The sequence below is a fragment of the Python bivittatus genome, unplaced genomic scaffold (assembly GCF_059951505.1).
Source record: "Python bivittatus isolate LINGU-HERP-01145 unplaced genomic scaffold, Pbiv_v1 ctg000330_np1212, whole genome shotgun sequence".
Classification (NCBI taxonomy): domain Eukaryota; kingdom Metazoa; phylum Chordata; class Lepidosauria; order Squamata; family Pythonidae; genus Python; species Python bivittatus.
In genome coordinates, this window is record NW_028277058.1 from 10544180 (window position 1) to 10561376 (window position 17197).

At 35.3% G+C, this 17197-nt stretch overlaps 1 protein-coding gene across 1 annotated transcript in view; it reads right to left on the reverse strand.

Moving 5' to 3' along the window:
• CFTR (CF transmembrane conductance regulator) overlaps window positions 1-17197 on the reverse strand; it is a 97779-nt gene that overhangs the window by 27478 nt on the left and 53104 nt on the right. Inside the window, exons 16-22 of the mRNA XM_007422922.4 lie at window positions 15722-15759; window positions 13838-14109; window positions 11200-11279; window positions 9170-9320; window positions 7839-8066; window positions 6976-7076; window positions 472-714 (exon numbers count right to left, since the gene is read on the reverse strand). Coding sequence (XP_007422984.2) covers window positions 472-714; window positions 6976-7076; window positions 7839-8066; window positions 9170-9320; window positions 11200-11279; window positions 13838-14109; window positions 15722-15759 — 1113 coding nt within the window. The remainder of the gene's footprint in view (window positions 1-471; window positions 715-6975; window positions 7077-7838; window positions 8067-9169; window positions 9321-11199; window positions 11280-13837; window positions 14110-15721; window positions 15760-17197) is intronic.

The window sequence follows — 17197 nt, forward strand, 5'->3', positions numbered from 1 at the left end:
AAAAAATACATATGGTTCAGAACAGATTAACTGTATTTACATTGAACCTTATGGGAAAATTTGATTCGGGTCGCGACCAGAGTCTCGGAACGAATTAAGTTCGTGACCCGAGGTACCACTGTATATTGCTCCGAGCATATCTAAGTTTAATCTTCTAGCATTTTTTCTCAAAATAACATACAACAGTCTTTTCTTCTCCAAAGTAGCATCCCCCAGATATTTTGGATTATGATAAGCATTAGCTCAAACCAGTAGGTCTGTATACTCAGATAACAGCTAGGCTTATGGTAATATCAAACTTTATGACATTCTACAAATTACATCTATCTATTATTAGCAACAACCCCCATAAACTGCCTTATGTACTTCTGACCAGGGATTATGGGATCTTAATAGTTATTGCCACTTTTTGTTGGATCTTTTGTTTCATAGTTTTTGGGTTGGAAGAGGTTTAAATGAAAATATTCTCACCCTTTGTCCCGAACTTATTGAAAAGGAAATATTTTCTAATACTGCCAATCCTCCATCTATATATTTAGCAGTAAGATCCTTCACTGTCATTTGCCCACCAGATGGCCAGAGGTTTTCTTCCTTTACATGCTTATTCTCAATTATGACAGCATGAGAAAGCTCCTTATGTTTTGATGCTGGTAAAGTTTTGGATTCTTCTGTTGGCAAATCAATGAATTTAAATACTCTACTCACAGACCGCATCTGAAAATCAGAGCAAATTCATCTTAAACATATCTTCCTTAACATATCTTCCTTAACATATCTGTTGGTCAAACAAATACAGACTGATATCACAGAAAAAGAAAGTATGGATGAGAACATCTGATGCTAATAAACTTATTTTTATTTTGTTATTCAAACTGTGAGTACAGATTATTTGGACTCTCTGACATTTCTTTCTTCCCAAGCCAGTTCCTTCTTTCATGACACCCCCCAATCCTTAGGAATTCTTGGTCACCAAAAATAAGAGCACTTCCACACTGTTTAGAGTACCAAATCTGGGGTGCCAATGCATGGATGGCCACTAGATGTAAACAAACTGTTATAACTCTGTATTTCTTTGCTGTCATTTAGTGGTGATCCTGATTTTTGCAACCCACTTATGCTACCCTAACACTGCCAGCATTTTGCTCCCTAAACTCAGTGATGATCTTCATCTTCTGGCTTGGAGATGCTGAGTGTGAAGAATGAAAGTCACTGTCCAGCTGCAACCAACCAATAGCTTGGCATTTTGCACGTTGGCAAATTTAGTGCTGGGGAGAGAAACTGATAAAAGCTCTCAATTTCTCCCCCGTCTTTTAGCCTGAGCTATGAAGAGAGAGCTTCCAAGTGTCAACACTAGCAATTCCATATAGGACCTGAAGCTTAGGGCTGGCAAAAAGAGTTCCCTACAATGGGGAAATGCAGCCACAGCATCTCTTCCTCCAACTGCTGCTCTCCACTTAGCTCTTCAATGCTTCCACTTATGCTGCAGCTCTAAAGGAGTTCTTTAGCACTTTAGCTCTCAAGTATCAGCCCTCCAAGATTGCTAAAATGCCAAAACACAGAAATCTGGCGCTCCTTTCAAATTAGCAAAAAATTCTTTGAAGAAGTGTCTGTAGTGTTATTGTGAAAGTAATCAGCTGAGGACCAAATAAAATGTATTTTCCATCATATAATATGGAATGCATGCATAACGTAAGAACATTTAAGGTGTAAGTGTTCTTTTACATTTGATTAAAATAATTCCAGTGATTGCTACAATATTTAGAAGTGTTCCCAGAACTGATGCAAATAGTATACACTGGTATATGCCTGTACTTCCTTACAGGTAATCAAGGAGTACAGAACCTATACCATTACGTGGAAGAATCATTACTGAAAGAAAGATCTGGATTTTTCTGTGAATAAAATTACTAGAAATTTTATCCACAGAAAATGGCATTTCAAAGCAAAAAATAAAATAAAACAGCTCTTTTTAAAATTATTTTTTAAACTAATTGTTTTTGGAAAAATGTTACTAAAGAAGAATACACAACCTATAAAAAGGTAAAAAGATAAAATACAGGGAATGAAATATAGCTAGATATACAATAAATCTAGTACCATAAAGACTACTATATTACAGTATATCATTAGAGACTTATAGTATTATAAAATGTATTGTATCTGTTTTCTAAACAAACCTGAATGTCCCTATAGAGCTTTAAGCTGAAAATTTGGTTAACACAGTATAAACCATTAGCAAAAACTATAAATAATGCATTAGTATTGAAAGTAATATATCAAATTAAAGCATAAACACTATACACCAGAAATCCAAATCTGGATATAGCACAAGTCTGTATCTAAAATTGTAATCGATTAGAATTAAATTCAACATCAAATTTGCTTTTTATGAAGTTATTTTGGATACAGGGCATATTCCCATAATTTAGTCATTCTTCCAAAGGTGGAATCAAATAACTTTTCCAATAAAAACCATAGAGAATCCTTGTCGTGATTAGTATATACAATGCCAATTCAATATATTTGGAAGGAACATATAGTGAAATTTAATAAAAATATCTCAGATTACAATGGAATTACAGCTTTCAAATTTTGTTACATTCTACTGTGAACAATTTTTCAGAATTGTTGAGATTTGGAACATTTCCACCACATATGGAAAAATGTTCATCATCTTTTATTCACTGATAACAGGGTTAAAATACACAGATGGCATATTTGTACTGTATTTAATTCAGTAGCTAAACTAACAACACATTCTTAAACATAGTTATTATGCTGACCTTTTAAATTCTAAGACAACAATGTGAGCAGTTCTCCATGGGAAAGCAAATTTTATGAGAAAGAATCTGTTAATGTTGGGGAAATAGAGGAAGATTTTGTGGTTAGCTCATTATTTGTCTGCCAGTCTGTTTCTCATGCAATGCAATCTGAAAACAGTGGGTTGGATATAGATTTAGATCCAAGATGTAGAATGGGCCTACTGAAATCACTGGAGCTTAAATAACTAACTTAATTCTTATTTATTTAAATGGTTCAACCTCAAGTCTGAGTCAATCTGCACTCAATTTAATATGTGCCCTCTTCTAAAATGGGTAAGGGAATTTGCTAAGCTTGGATCAGGTTCTTCAGTCAGAAGTTTCAGAATAAAAACCAAGAACATTCTTCATGTATTCCTCATTTTAGCCTCAAAATATGATTTTATATATATGAAAACATATTATACTCAATTTTGTGCATTTACTTTGGAGATGTGCCCATGCCATCCTGGGAAATTGAAATGGACTGAGACAACTACTTCTAAACAATAAAGTTGAATAAAAAGAGAAACTCACACAATCATCACCACCTAGCTGGATTACTACAATGCTCTCTATATGGGGCTGCTTTTAAAGACTGCTTAGAAACTTCCTAGGTATAAAATGCAGCAGCTCACCTGCTACCATGAATACATTACACCTGTGTGGCCAGCTTTGAATTGGCTGCCAATAGGTTTCCAGGTGTGATCCAGAGTACTGGTTTATCTTCTAAAGCCCTATGTGGCTTGTCACAAGGCACCTGCAAGACCACGTCTTTCAGTCTGGATCAACCTATCTGATACAGTCAAGTTGGGAAAACCTGTTGGTAATACCCAACTTGAGAGATCAGAGTGCCCAAGGGTAGGAGAAGATATGCTTCATCTATGACACTCTTGTGGAATAATTTACTATCAGAGATTTGTTTTGCTCTAGTTCTCCGCCTTTTGGAAACAAGTAAAAATGGAGCTCTTCTGAAAGAGCTTTTTAAATTACTTTAGATAGCATTGTATAATTGTTTATGTGCTTCAGTTCTAAGATAATTTAATATTGTCATGATTATTTTTATTATTGCATTATGTATTTTTTTCTTTGTAAATTGCTTAGAGTTGCATGAATGTGGCAGTTTAAAAATCTAATAAATAATTACAAATAAATTGTGGCTTAATTATCTTTCTCTGCATAAGCGATTGCACTAAAGCAGACAAGAACAGCAATATCCAGAAAATAGAATATGGGCACAAAGCTATCCCTAAATGTTGATGGAGAAAATAAAAAGGCAATTGAATTGGCTTGACAAAAGTTGGCTAAGTTCAAAATATAAATGGTGCTTTTGGAATGAGAAGTTTTTATATGAGAAATAATGTATTGTTTGGAGTAATAATCAGCTATAAAGCACAGTTATTAAAAACAATGTAAAAAATATATTTTTTCAATTACATGCAAACATTTATCCAACTCCAGATCATCATCATCATCATCATCATCATCATCATCATATTATTATTGTTGTTATTATTATTATTATTATGTGCCAATAGTACTACAAGGTGCAGTATTATATTTCAGGTTCAGCCAAATATTTGTACAACTCAGGAATTCAAAATATGTTTTTGAATTCCTGAGTTGTTTATACATTTATTTGTATTGATGTTCATCCAAAACACATTTTAATGAGCAACATGGATGCACTAATGATCAGATCTGGACATTATTTCATTCCTGAAAAAAAAATTATTTCAATTTCTTTAACAATTAACTCCAGAGGCCTGTAAGCCTCCTGTATTACTGGAAATAGTGAGGCTGCATTGGGGGATTTGAACATCTCTACCCACTCAAGTTCTCCAGGAGATTGAAACAAGGCATCTCACTGAAAAGGTGCTCAAAGAAGCAAAACAGATTAAGGAATTAAAAATTAGTCAAGATGATCACTGAGAATTCCTTGTGCCTCTGTAATTCCTATCACTAAAGTTTCTGTAAGTAGAACTTTCTCTGCCCACACAGGTGATTCATTCACTAAACAATGGAAGGGTATATCTGTGAGTAAGAAGAAATTGCCAATTCTGAAAGACTGGAAGGAAACACCAGTGAGTTTTATGAAAGACCTCATGGTTTCCATGATATCTCTAAGATCTGGTGTGGGTTAGACTCTAAATTCCAGCTCACACATTCAATCTGTAAGTATGTGTAAATAAAACTACATATCATAAGAACACTGGTATCCAATAATCACACTCTAAAGAAATTTGGACAAATATTAGCAGCTTCCCTTTGAAGTTCTCATACCCCAGAGAAGTGAGGTAGAAGTCCAAAACAATGTGTCTTTTTCTCTTAGAAGCTATGCAAATATAGGAGAATGGATTGTACATTCAGAACGATTAAATGTAATGGATGGCAATAGCAGAGTAGTGATAATAGATAATAATTGCACAGTACTAATTGTGTCTTCAGTATTGATAATGATGGCTGCAATGGAGGTCTGCAGAAATATTTATTACTTTCTTCCAGTGAAAAAGCCATTTTTCTGTACACCAATGCAGTGGTTAGTTTGTTGGCAGGCAAGAGTTACTATAGGTATATAATTTATTTATTTTATTTTATTTATTTAATTTGTCCCCGCCCATCTCCCCACAATGGGGGACTCTGGGTGGCTTACAACATACTAAAAAACATGAATACAGTTAAAAGTTATAAAACCAAACATTAAAAAATAAAAATAAAAAAGCTAAGAAATCCAAGAGGCCGCTGGGGCCACAGCATACCACTAAGGGGCCAGCCAACCCCAATTCTGATTTCTTCCCTCCCTGCCCCAGGCCAGATGGCAGAGCCATGTCTTTAAGTCCCTCCGACTTAATTCCTGTGTTGCAGATTCTGCATTGGCTTCCAGGTACATTTAAAGTGCTGGTTTTAATTTGTTACATGGTTTGGCTCTCTGAGGTCTTCAGGAATGCCTCTTCCAAGTGGAATTGACTGATCCAGTATGCTCTTGAATTTTTTAATAGTCCCTCAGTTTTGTGAGGTGAAGGGTTTAGAGATTTTTTTGGGAAATGCAACCAGTGTTTTTATGTGATGACCTCTATTCTATGGAACATCTCCTTCTAAAGTGAGGTTAGCATTTCTCTAATGGTTTTCCAAAAGTGGTAAAGCCAGAATTGTTCAGGGGGGCTTTCAGGGAAGATGGGAAGGAGATTTTCTTGTGTGATGGAAGGTCTAGCAGATCAGGAGAATCCAGAGGAGGGAGGACTATTACAGAAAAGATTTCTTAGTTCAAGGCAGAGAACAAGTATGAGAAAGAGACTCAGAGTAACCCTGACTAGAGAATTGCTTTGGCAGCATCATCCCTTTAAGATAGGCCAGGTAAGGTGACTCCAGGAGAAATATTCAAACTGTACTTTATAGTTGCAGAGTATAATAACAGAATATTGAAATTTCTCTCTTGCCCTCTTATCCCCAAGAGAATCAAGGCAGGACAATCTTTCATGCTCCCTATTCCCTTTCAGGACTACGTTCGTGTTTATGTAACTGTTCTTGCATTCCTTCTTCAAGGCCATTTCTGTACTCCTCTATAGGCAGGCCTTCAAGATTCAGCTATATTACCCTTCTAAGGATGAAGATCATTCCAGAAATACAAGTGATTTTTTTGTTTCCTGAAATTTTGGTTTGGGAGTTTTAATTTATTGTGTGTTTTATTATTTATTTATTTATTCAATTTGTACAGCTGCCCATCTCTGAGCAGCTCACAACAGTTAAAAACAGCAATGATTTTATATTCTGTGTATCATTAACTGCTAGGAGTCTATTATGTACTTATGGCGGTATACTCAATAAATAAATACATCTTGAAACTTTCCAATTTGAAACAGTTCCCTGACATGTAAGCTAATCATTTCCAGCACTGCTCTAAACTGCAGCTGTGCAGTTTTGCACATTGATGCCTGTAAAAAGAAACTTCTGAGGTACAAGAGACTGAAGATGTGCTAGAAACATACATGCAATGTTGGGGAAGCAAATTTGAAGGGGAAAAAAAAAACAATTTGGTTTACAAATCATATATCGATACATACTTACCTATAATTATAAAATTAATATCAAACGCATATTCTATAATGTAAGATATTCTATAAGTGAAATTAACAACAAATAAAATGTTTACTTTCAAAGAAGTGTTTGAGGTTCTTACCAGACTGTCCACATCGATGCTTGTGTTTACAGCCCATTGCAATGTTCCCATAATGTTCATGGCTAATGTAAGAATAATACCAACTTTTCCTTCTCCGCTACCTGTACGTAAAAGACATGTATAAAATTCTAGCATATAATATAGTGTATGCTGTGATAGCTTATAATTATACATACATATAAAACACATATGCATACATGCACACATTCATGCATAGGTAAATCTTCCCAGAAGGAAAGAGAAGCGATACCTCAAGTATCTGGTGTCAGGTCATTAAGGGCAACACTTAAATTCAGAGCAATCACTCTTCTGTACTGGCAAATTAGCAGTAAGAACTTCAGACACATATGGTCAGAAAAAAATCAAGTACCTCCTTTGTCACAGTTCCTACCTTTCAGAACAGCCCCATCCCCACCCCAAGTTGTGGCAGACCCTGGTCCTCTTGGCCTTCTGGAAGTCCCTGAAGACCTAGGTCTTCCCTCAGGCGCTGGGCTGGGATGTCAGATGAGCCCATTAAGAGTTGCGTTTGTTATATATGCTCCCTCAGTTATTGTATCATGATTGTTTTGATTTTGTTTGGGTATTTTCCTGATAAATATTTCATTATATTGTTTTTTGTGCACTGTTGGTAGCCACCCAGGTTTATATATGTAATATAGGTGGCCATAATTTTGCTATATAAAAAGGTAAAATAAATACATTCAGCTCTGTTGTTCCTGATTAAAGCACAATGATTAAACCACTATCAGTGTGCAATGTACATATATAAACATGTATAGATTTATTTAAATCTATATATGTTTATATATGTAACATGTCTTGCTCTCCTTTCTCTTTTTTAATATAAAAGCAAAGCTACATACCTGTAGTAGCAACAGAAACAAAAGTCACAATGACAAAGAAGATGACAAAAATCATTTCTATCCTCATCTGGAACCAGCGTAATGTAGATAGATACAGGAACCAGTTTGCTGTGTGCAGATTTAGAGCTTTATGGAATAATGTTTCGAAATATGGTTGCCGTCCAAAAGCTCTCAGTGTCCAGAGTCCCTTTAAGCTTGTAACAAGATGTGTGAAAATCGGACTTCTAGCTATAAGGAATGTAAATATGAAAATAAAAAGAATATATCTTTATTCTTTTTTAAAAAATGAATTGCATAAATATTCATACATAACCAATACTTGTATTTCCATTACATATATTCTTATTTTCTTTTCTAGTTGCAATCATGTCACAGAATGTAGTCATCAGGCAAATATCTATTGTTTTATGTATTGTCGAAGGCTTTCATGGCCGGAATACGATGGCTGATGTGTAGGAAACAAAACTTCCAGAACACGGCCACACAGCCCGGAAGACCCGCACCAGCCATCTATTGTTTTGATACTACTTGATAATATAGTTTTTTATTAATCATTTTATCAAATATATAATAATACAAATAATCATTGTATTATTATGTATTTGAGAGTATTGCATTGTAAGTTGCTTCTGATATTTTTCGAGGAAAAGAAAATAATATATACATTTTAATGAATATATACATTTTAACAAATAAATATCAGCTCCATATGCAAAACTATCCTTATTCATGATTCCAAGTGATTTACAAAAACAAGATATTTCAGTGTCTAGCAGTTCACTGAGACGGTGATTTTAAAAGAATACCACAGACTTAAATTAAATTTGTGAAAATCCACTTCAAAATGGTAAGATGATCTTGTTGAAGCCACAAAATACCTTTTGATCAGTATCTCAGTGTAAGAAATACTAATGAAAATTGTATGAAAATAAACTTTTCCCATTTCTATCAGTAGCAACATACACTCACAAGAAATTTAAATTAAATCGTCTACAGGCAGTTTTGGACTTTGAAGTAAGTAAACTGGAGAATTGCTAAGTGTTCTAAGTGAGAAAATAATCCTTTACTAATATAAACTTTCTACACACAGCCAGACAGATAGATATGCCAAATCTATTTTTCTCTGTTGTGCTACAGTTATGTCTATGGCTGTCTTTTTTTCATCCCCAAAGTTGAACATTCTTAATTATCTTTATTATCAGCATCTGGACAAGCATTGAATATTTGCATAGAACATAATTCAGAGAGAATGGGATCTTAAAATAGGACTTGGATGAAAAGCAACAGAGAAAATCTTTTTTCATTTTATTTGTGTGTGTATTAGATCATACCTTCAGATTCCAGTTGTTTCAGCTGCTGAGATGTGTGCAGGAAGTATGCTCTTAACATAATGAAGGCTCCTATCACAGGCACAGATGCCAGGAAGATGTAGGGTTGTATAACAGAGACTACTACTATAGCACCAATCACAATGAGCATTAACTGCAGGTTGAAAGAAAAATACTACTGATATAGTAAACTTTCCACAACAATTTTATAAGTTATGAGCAGGTAATTTCCATAAGGTTGCTACCATATGATTATCCTTCTTCCATATGGTATGGTGCCATTCAGATGTTTTGGGTCACAATTCTAGTCTCCCCAGTGAGATCAGTAATTGTACTCCAAAATATCTGAAGATGTGATGGAATGGAATTATGAAGGCCAGACTCAGGGAGAAAAACGTTTTCTTTCATCTCCTGAGGCGAGAGGGAGAGACAAGAGGATGAGACTGGCACCTCCCTGAGGAATTCACAATGTTGTGGCTGGCATTACCTGGGAACTGGGGTTTCAGTCTGGGAAGATTCTTGCTAGAGGTTGTAGCTAATTGCTGAACTGAATTTACATGTCTTTTGGAGTTCCTTGGGCTAGGCCTGACATCAATCTTCCCAGACTCAAACCCCAGTTCCCAAGTAATGCCAGCCACAATATTGTGAATTTCTCAGGGAGGTGCCAGTCTCATCCTCTTATCTCTCCCTCTCGCCTCAGGAGATGAAAGAAAACGTTTTTCTCCCTGAGTCTGGCCTTCATAATTCCATTCCATCACAGAAGGGCTACCACAGGTATTTAGCAATTTGAGATTGTTTTCAGTGTCCATTCCCTTGAAATCTAAATTGGTCACTGTATCTGAGAGTTCTTACATTCTGAAATATGTTATCTTGGCATAGCTCCTAACGATATATTTCTACCCTGCAAAATTACACAATTTGCAATCTTGTTGGCACAAGATTTTGATAGCCTAGTCACCATGTTTTATGACTTTCAAGATCACCTACAGAATTCCTGGAGTTATTGAACTGAGAGAGATTGCTTTCATATATACCAAATTGAAAGAATCATGAATTTATTTCAAATTATTTATTTTAGTAAAAGGGCAAAAGATTTATATGATTTGAGAAGAAACAGAGGATGAGCTGCTGTCAAACAGTTTAAACCTTTAATTTTTAATTTAAATTTAGAATTTAAATTAAAATTTAAGTTTAAACAGTTTAAACATTGGTTTGCAAAATGGTATTTCCTGGCCAGTTTATGAGATGACATGAATTGTTGCTAAATTATGACTTCTGACCAACAAAGAATTGGTTATAACCAAAGCTTGGCTAGTAACAGGAAGATGAAATTTAAAAATAATAATTGAATTTTATTGAAATATTAATTCTTAATATTAGATTATTTTATTCAGCCAAATGTGTCCCTCAGTATAAATAAGAAACCTGCTGAACAGTAGCATCTCCAGCAAGGCACAATGATGGAAAAATGACATGCATGGTGAAATCATGATCCAAATTCTGCTCTTACAGACTTTTGTTCCACTATGTGCATAAACATGTAAATCATGTTATTTGTATTATGGCACATGTTTCCCCTCGCCCCCGCAGAGGTGCACATTCTATTACATCAGACCAAATTTCACCCAATTCTCTATCCTATGGAGAACCAGATCTCTCTAAAAGCCGTGGAATGAAGATAGTAGTTGTCTCTCACTTTTGTCTAAGGCAGTGTTGTCCAAACGTGGCCACTTTAAGATGAGTGGACTTCAACTCCCAGAATTCCCCAGCCAGCATGGCTGGCTGGAGAATTCTGGGAGTTGAAGTCCACTCATCTTAAAGTGGCCAAGTTTGGACAACACTGGTCTAAGGTGCTACTGTTCAGTGTTTTACTGAAAGGTATTTTTAGGGACAAAAATCTCAGGATAATCCTACTGTAACTGAAGAATCATGATTACTGCTGTTTCTTGTGTTACCAGAAATTCATATCTTCTGTTTTGGTCTTCTAGAAAACAGCTCTGAATTTTTGCACTATTTGTTTTTATTTTACAAACCTGAATGAAGTCAAATATTGTAAGTGGCAATAAGTCATCCAGTATTGCTATATCCTTTGAAAACCTGTTAAGTATTCCACCTATATGTTGAAGGGGGAAAAAAGGAGTAAGTTATTTTACCAACTGAATATTTTATTAATATTGGTTAGACTGAATAAATGGCCTTGTTGAGTAATTCACATGTTAAAGTTCTACTGTAACATTCCTGAGCTTATTAGCAGTATATCTAAGCATATAACACTGATTAATCATGGATTAGTTTATATTCAGATTAGCTGTAGGAAGATTTTTATATAGACTGGTTTATACACTAATTCAGAGTGCTGAGAGGACATGTGCCTAATATATACATTTAGACTTTTCAAACATGGGGTAACAATTCACATATTTTCAGTTATAATGTTATATATTTTTAAACTTTATTTTGTTACTATATGCTGCCCAGAGTTGTTCAAGCTTGGGGCAGGTTATAAACATCATGGATGAGTTTTAGCAAGCATCAGATTTACCAGTTGTCTCTTCCTCACCTAGCACAGCTATAATAGAATTCAGAAAATTTTGCTTCCATTTTTATTGAATCTCACTTGTTGTGAATATTATGCTGCGCGGTGGAGTTAAGTTCTGCTTACTTACTTTGTCTTTTTAGTGAACTTGCAAAGATTGGGAATAATCCGCAGGAAAATTTCATATATAGTGGAACTTATATTTATTAGATAATTAAGTATTCAAACCTCACATAAGCTAATTAAACTGAAAGAATAAGATTGCTGGCTATTTCGATTCTCTCCTTCAGGGATGACCCTTACAGACAAAGGATTTGTGAGCATACTACCAAAATATATTTTGTTCCCCATTACATTTACATTATTCTTAGCTATGTTCTTAGAATATGAACATAATTAATCTCAAATCAAAATATTTTAGATCTGTAGCCTGTTACTCAGACTAACGGGTAAAACAAAAACTTGATTTTCACATGTCTTGGATTATTTGGGTGGTGAAATGCTTCTGAAAATTGAAAATCAGGGCTAGAAATCTTGTTGGATAAATTTGTGACTGTGGATACATTGTAATTGCAAATTCAAAATGAAGTGGCAATTGGGATTTGTCTTCATATGCTTTTTCCTATCCTTTAAATGTGCTGCTGCCTGGCACACATTTTTTTCACGTAGTGCCCTAGAAGGAATATCCAGAAGACTTTTGTGGTGTCCCAGTCAAAACCCACAGCAGCTTTTGTAGTAATAACTGTTCTATCAGTCAAAAGCAGCACTTTCAAAGAAGAGAAGGAAGGGTCTTTTTAAAAAATAACAACCTTTCATAATTACTTCATAAATATTACATCCCCTCCATCCTCCCTAATGACTGGCATCCAGTCAGCCTAATATTTGGAGACCTTGTTTCTGCCAAAATACTGGAGAACTTTCTTTATTGACCTGAACTAATGTCCTTTCATTTGCTCTACTAGAGGGAAACATGAATTTTATTACAGCCAAAGACCAGCGTGGTGCAACAGAGTATTAAAGTCAAGAAAATAACAGAATGAAGAGGGCAGACAATACAAAACCAGCCAAAGTATAGTCAGGACCACTCCAGTAGGTCCTAAAAATTATAAGGATACATAATAGGCAAATGAAGCCTATATAAAAATACAATGAATACAGTACAGATAAAACTAACTCCATTATAAAGTTATTTCATGCAAAATATACTAGATACTGCATAAAGCAGGAAGTACTGGTACATAAAACAAGTACATACAAGGGGAAAAAATATAAAAAGCAATTAATCAGTACAGGGGGGAGGGGGGGAGAAACACCACTGCAATCTGAGGAGAAAAACAATTATTGCTAATATTTTTTAGGAACCAGCTTCTTCCTGATCTTGCATATCACCACACAGAATGTTGCCACATTATACATTGTGGCAGAGCTCTTATCAGACAACAGGAAAGGTGTGTAAAAATGCCAGGGTGATCTGTGAAGTCTACTAGCACTGGTGTTACATAGATGTTACATAGGAATAGACCCTATCATGAACATACTTGCCCCTATGGATCAGGAGCAGCTGAAATAATTTGACAGGTCTTACACTGCTCCTTATATATGGTTCTTCACCTGGGAATTATTTCACCTCTATCTACTGTAACTTTCTTGCTATGTTGCTTTCCTTTTAGTTTACAAGCACCTTGGTATCACCCACAAAGTAAACCATTTTTGGGTCCAGGCTTGTAGAATCCATTGGGGACCCCTAAAGGAACCCATGACTTTGCTATAAATGCAATATTTTATTTTATTATATTTCTGTTGCATTTTAAATTTACCACACTTATGCAAACATGTGTGAAAGCTGGTAATGGACTGTAATTAAGAGTTGATCTTTCCTATTCTTAAATATCCAAAGTACTTCCTCTCTGTCTTTATCAAAGACTGTTGCTGAATATCTGTCTCCAATACCTTTGGTTTTTTAAAATCGATTATTGTAACTTGTTTTGAGAGCTTTTACAAATTCTGAACGAATGAATGGATTAATGGATCAATGAATGATGGAATGATGAAATAAATCACAAATGTCTCTTTTGTCAAAATTCCACAGTACCTAAACATATAAAACTATTGCAAATTGAGCTGGTTCTAATCACCTGCTTTCAGTTTGTTGAAGGAAGACATAGGTGCCTGAAGTACTGCATGAAGCATCTTGTGGTGGAGAGTTTTAGAAATTGTTATAAGAGTATGTACCAAGGGTATGCCTCTAAAGATGCCCATGGCTAGCAAGGTATCTGCCACCCCCACATAAATGTAGAAGATATAAAAGCTGCTAGTCTCAGTAACAATAATTGCAGCGTTCTCCAATCCATCAGAGGAACCGTTTTTCGTTGACACGGTTGCATTTGGGTGAGGTGAAACAGCAGAGCTATAAAACACACACAAATGCATATGATTATAAGTTTACAGTCACTCATAAGTTTATAGTCACATATTGTTTCATTTTTAAAAAACATGATATGTGATGCTAGCATTGAAATCACAACTTCATCGTTTCTGAGAATGCAGTTTTGATAAAAATGTTTACAATTTGTTATGATTAGGTATTTGAAATGAGGCTTATTATTTCAACTTTGTAAGGCATCAAAATAGTTATTATTATTATTCCTCATATATTATTATACTACCATCTTTATAAAAAACATCCCTGCCTAAAGAAGACAACAGGAGAAAGCATATGAGCATATCCTATACACATTTACATAGGATTAAGTCTCGTTGAATTCAAAGAGCATACTGTATTTTTCCGACAATAAGACGCCCCCATGTACAAGACGACCCCCACTTTTCCAACCCAAAATTAAGAAATCAATATTTTAAAGATAGTGCAGAACACATTTCTATTTAGTAATTAGTTAACATTTACCTGATACACTCCGTGGGAGGAGGTCCAAACCATCTCTGCAGCTCTATTTCCAGGCTCTTTTGCTTAACTGATTACATTCAAGCACGAGTGAAACTGCTTGTCTCTGCAAACAGCCTTCCTCCAATTGGTTTGTTCAGCATCAGCTGATGTCAGTTACATCAGGCTCGTGATTGGAGGAAGTCTGTTTGGGAGACAAGCTATTTCACTCGTGATTGGAGGCTAGCAATAGGAGGAAGCCTCTCTGCAGAAACAAAGTATGGGCAGTTTTGCAACCGCGCGATTCTCGGCTGACTTCCTTGAATAAGACGCCCTTCAGTTTTTAGGGTAAGGATTTTAGAAAAAAGTATCGTCTTATAGTCGGAAAAATACAGTATTTCTTAGCAGACATCTGCAGGTCATATTTGAGAATAAACACATTGGACTGAAAAGAATTTTTTAAAGTGCAGAATTGGGCTGTAGCACATAACAGTGAATTATCCTTGTATGGCCAAGCAAGGGCTGGACTAAAAGTGTTACTGTTAATATATGTGCTTTAAATGTAAGTAGCAGCCAAAGGAAAATTTGAAATACAGGAATAAATTAGAGGGAGTCCAACTGGTGTTAATGGAGAGTCTTGAAATACATATAGCAGTTTTCTCATTTTATGGCAGGGAGAGAGAGAGAGAAAGTGTTTTCTTCCAATATCCTTGGTCTGTTCAACTTTCCCAAAAGCATTATTGATGTGACAGAAAAAGCTACACATTAATTGCATTCATGCATTTAACATTATGGCTAAAGATAAAAACTCCTTCAACCGGAGCTTAACTCCTGATGACTCCATGGGACATGTGTGTAGTTGTCTTGACAATATGGAAATGGTTTCCCATTATCTTCTTGTGGTATGTCTTTTTCAACTTCCCTGCATAGCCTGTTCTTGGCATTTTCTAGTATACCAAGTAAGTAGACCCTGTTGAGATCTTAGCTTGTTGAGATCAACATCAATCAAGTGCTGCCATCTAACCAGACATGCCATAATTACTTAACTAAATGTTAAAACCTATCACTATTAAAATGTTACAGTTATGTAGCATACAGTATATAAATCTTCAATTAATATTGTGCAATACATACTCACCGATTAATATACCATACCCCAAACAGGGAAGCAGCCACCTAAAAATAGGAAATGGATAGTTAATTCATTATAGCTGTTGTTATTGTTATTATCAGTACTACTGCCACTAATATTACTTGCTTTGATTTTCTTCCAGAGATATTTACTACCTTTGTCTCTTCCCACTTTATTTTGCAACAATCCTGTGAAACAAGATGATTAGACTAACATTCTCCAGTGAGTCCATAAGCAAATAAAGATTCTTGAGTCAAGCTCAAGTTATGGTGATTGTACCCATGAAGGTTTCATGGCAGCATTATAGAAGTAGTTTGGCTTCTTCAAGATACCCTCCTCTAATCTAAAGCCCTCGAATTCTAAGGCCAAACCTATCTAGATGCTTTTACTGTACCTGCTGAGCCAAAAACATATGAAGCCTAAAAATATATAGCAGCTTTCATTTCTACTTCAGGTTTAATTTTAAGTAGCCACATCTGCTAAGCGGTTAAAGTAAAATATATGGTTTTATTATGGTTTCCAGCTTGATTACCTAACTTCCATTGCTAGAATAAATGTGGAATATTGTGCACTTGATATAGAAAATGTTTTTAAAAGTAATAGAAATGGACGTCGTTTATACATAAAGTCAGCCAAAGGTTTTAGGTCCAGTGTTACTCTAGTTTATAAAGTGACCAATTGTAAAAGAGAACTGCCAAATTACAATTAAAGTACCCCTTTAACTGGACACATCTCTCAATTTCAAGTTCACTCATTTCCCCAATCTTATTTCATCCTGTTTCCATATTAGTTTGCTGGGTTTTTTGAAAAGCCAGAATCAAAAGTTGTATATGTTTTCATATTTGCTTCTCCCAATGTATATATTTTTATATGCAATTTTTTCCAGTAAATGTGTTTTGTAAGCAGTCAGCTACATACTATGTTATGCATTTCTCTATGCATTTGCTTGGAGATCACTCATTTAAAAAGTGAGACTATCAAAACATACTGGTGCCTATGTTAACATAGTAGAAATTTATACTCGAGAGGTAAGGTTTTTAGTTTTTATATGTTTTCATGATTTTTATAGTTTTATTGCTGGGAGCCACCCAGAGTTGTTTTAAGATGGCCGGTCATACAAAACTTTTAAAAGAAATAAATAAAATAAATAAATAATAATAAATTTACAAGATAATAAATAATACAAGAATCAATACATTTGGTAAGTTTTCGTTAAACAAGTAGTCCTTGTTAATGACCATTTGTTCAGCGACTGTTCAAAGTTACAACAGTGCTGAATGAATGGTAGTTACGGCCAGTCTTTGAAGTTACAGCTGTTGCAGCGCCTCTGCAGTCACATGAGGGAAGGCCATACAAGGAGGCCTCAGGGAGGCCCATGAAGGCCTTGCAAAGGGCCAGCAGCTGCCTCGGCTAGACGTGCCTCATCAGCAGCAGGAAGAAGAAGATGGTGAAGGTCAGCTGGTTTGGGGGACAGGGGTAGGC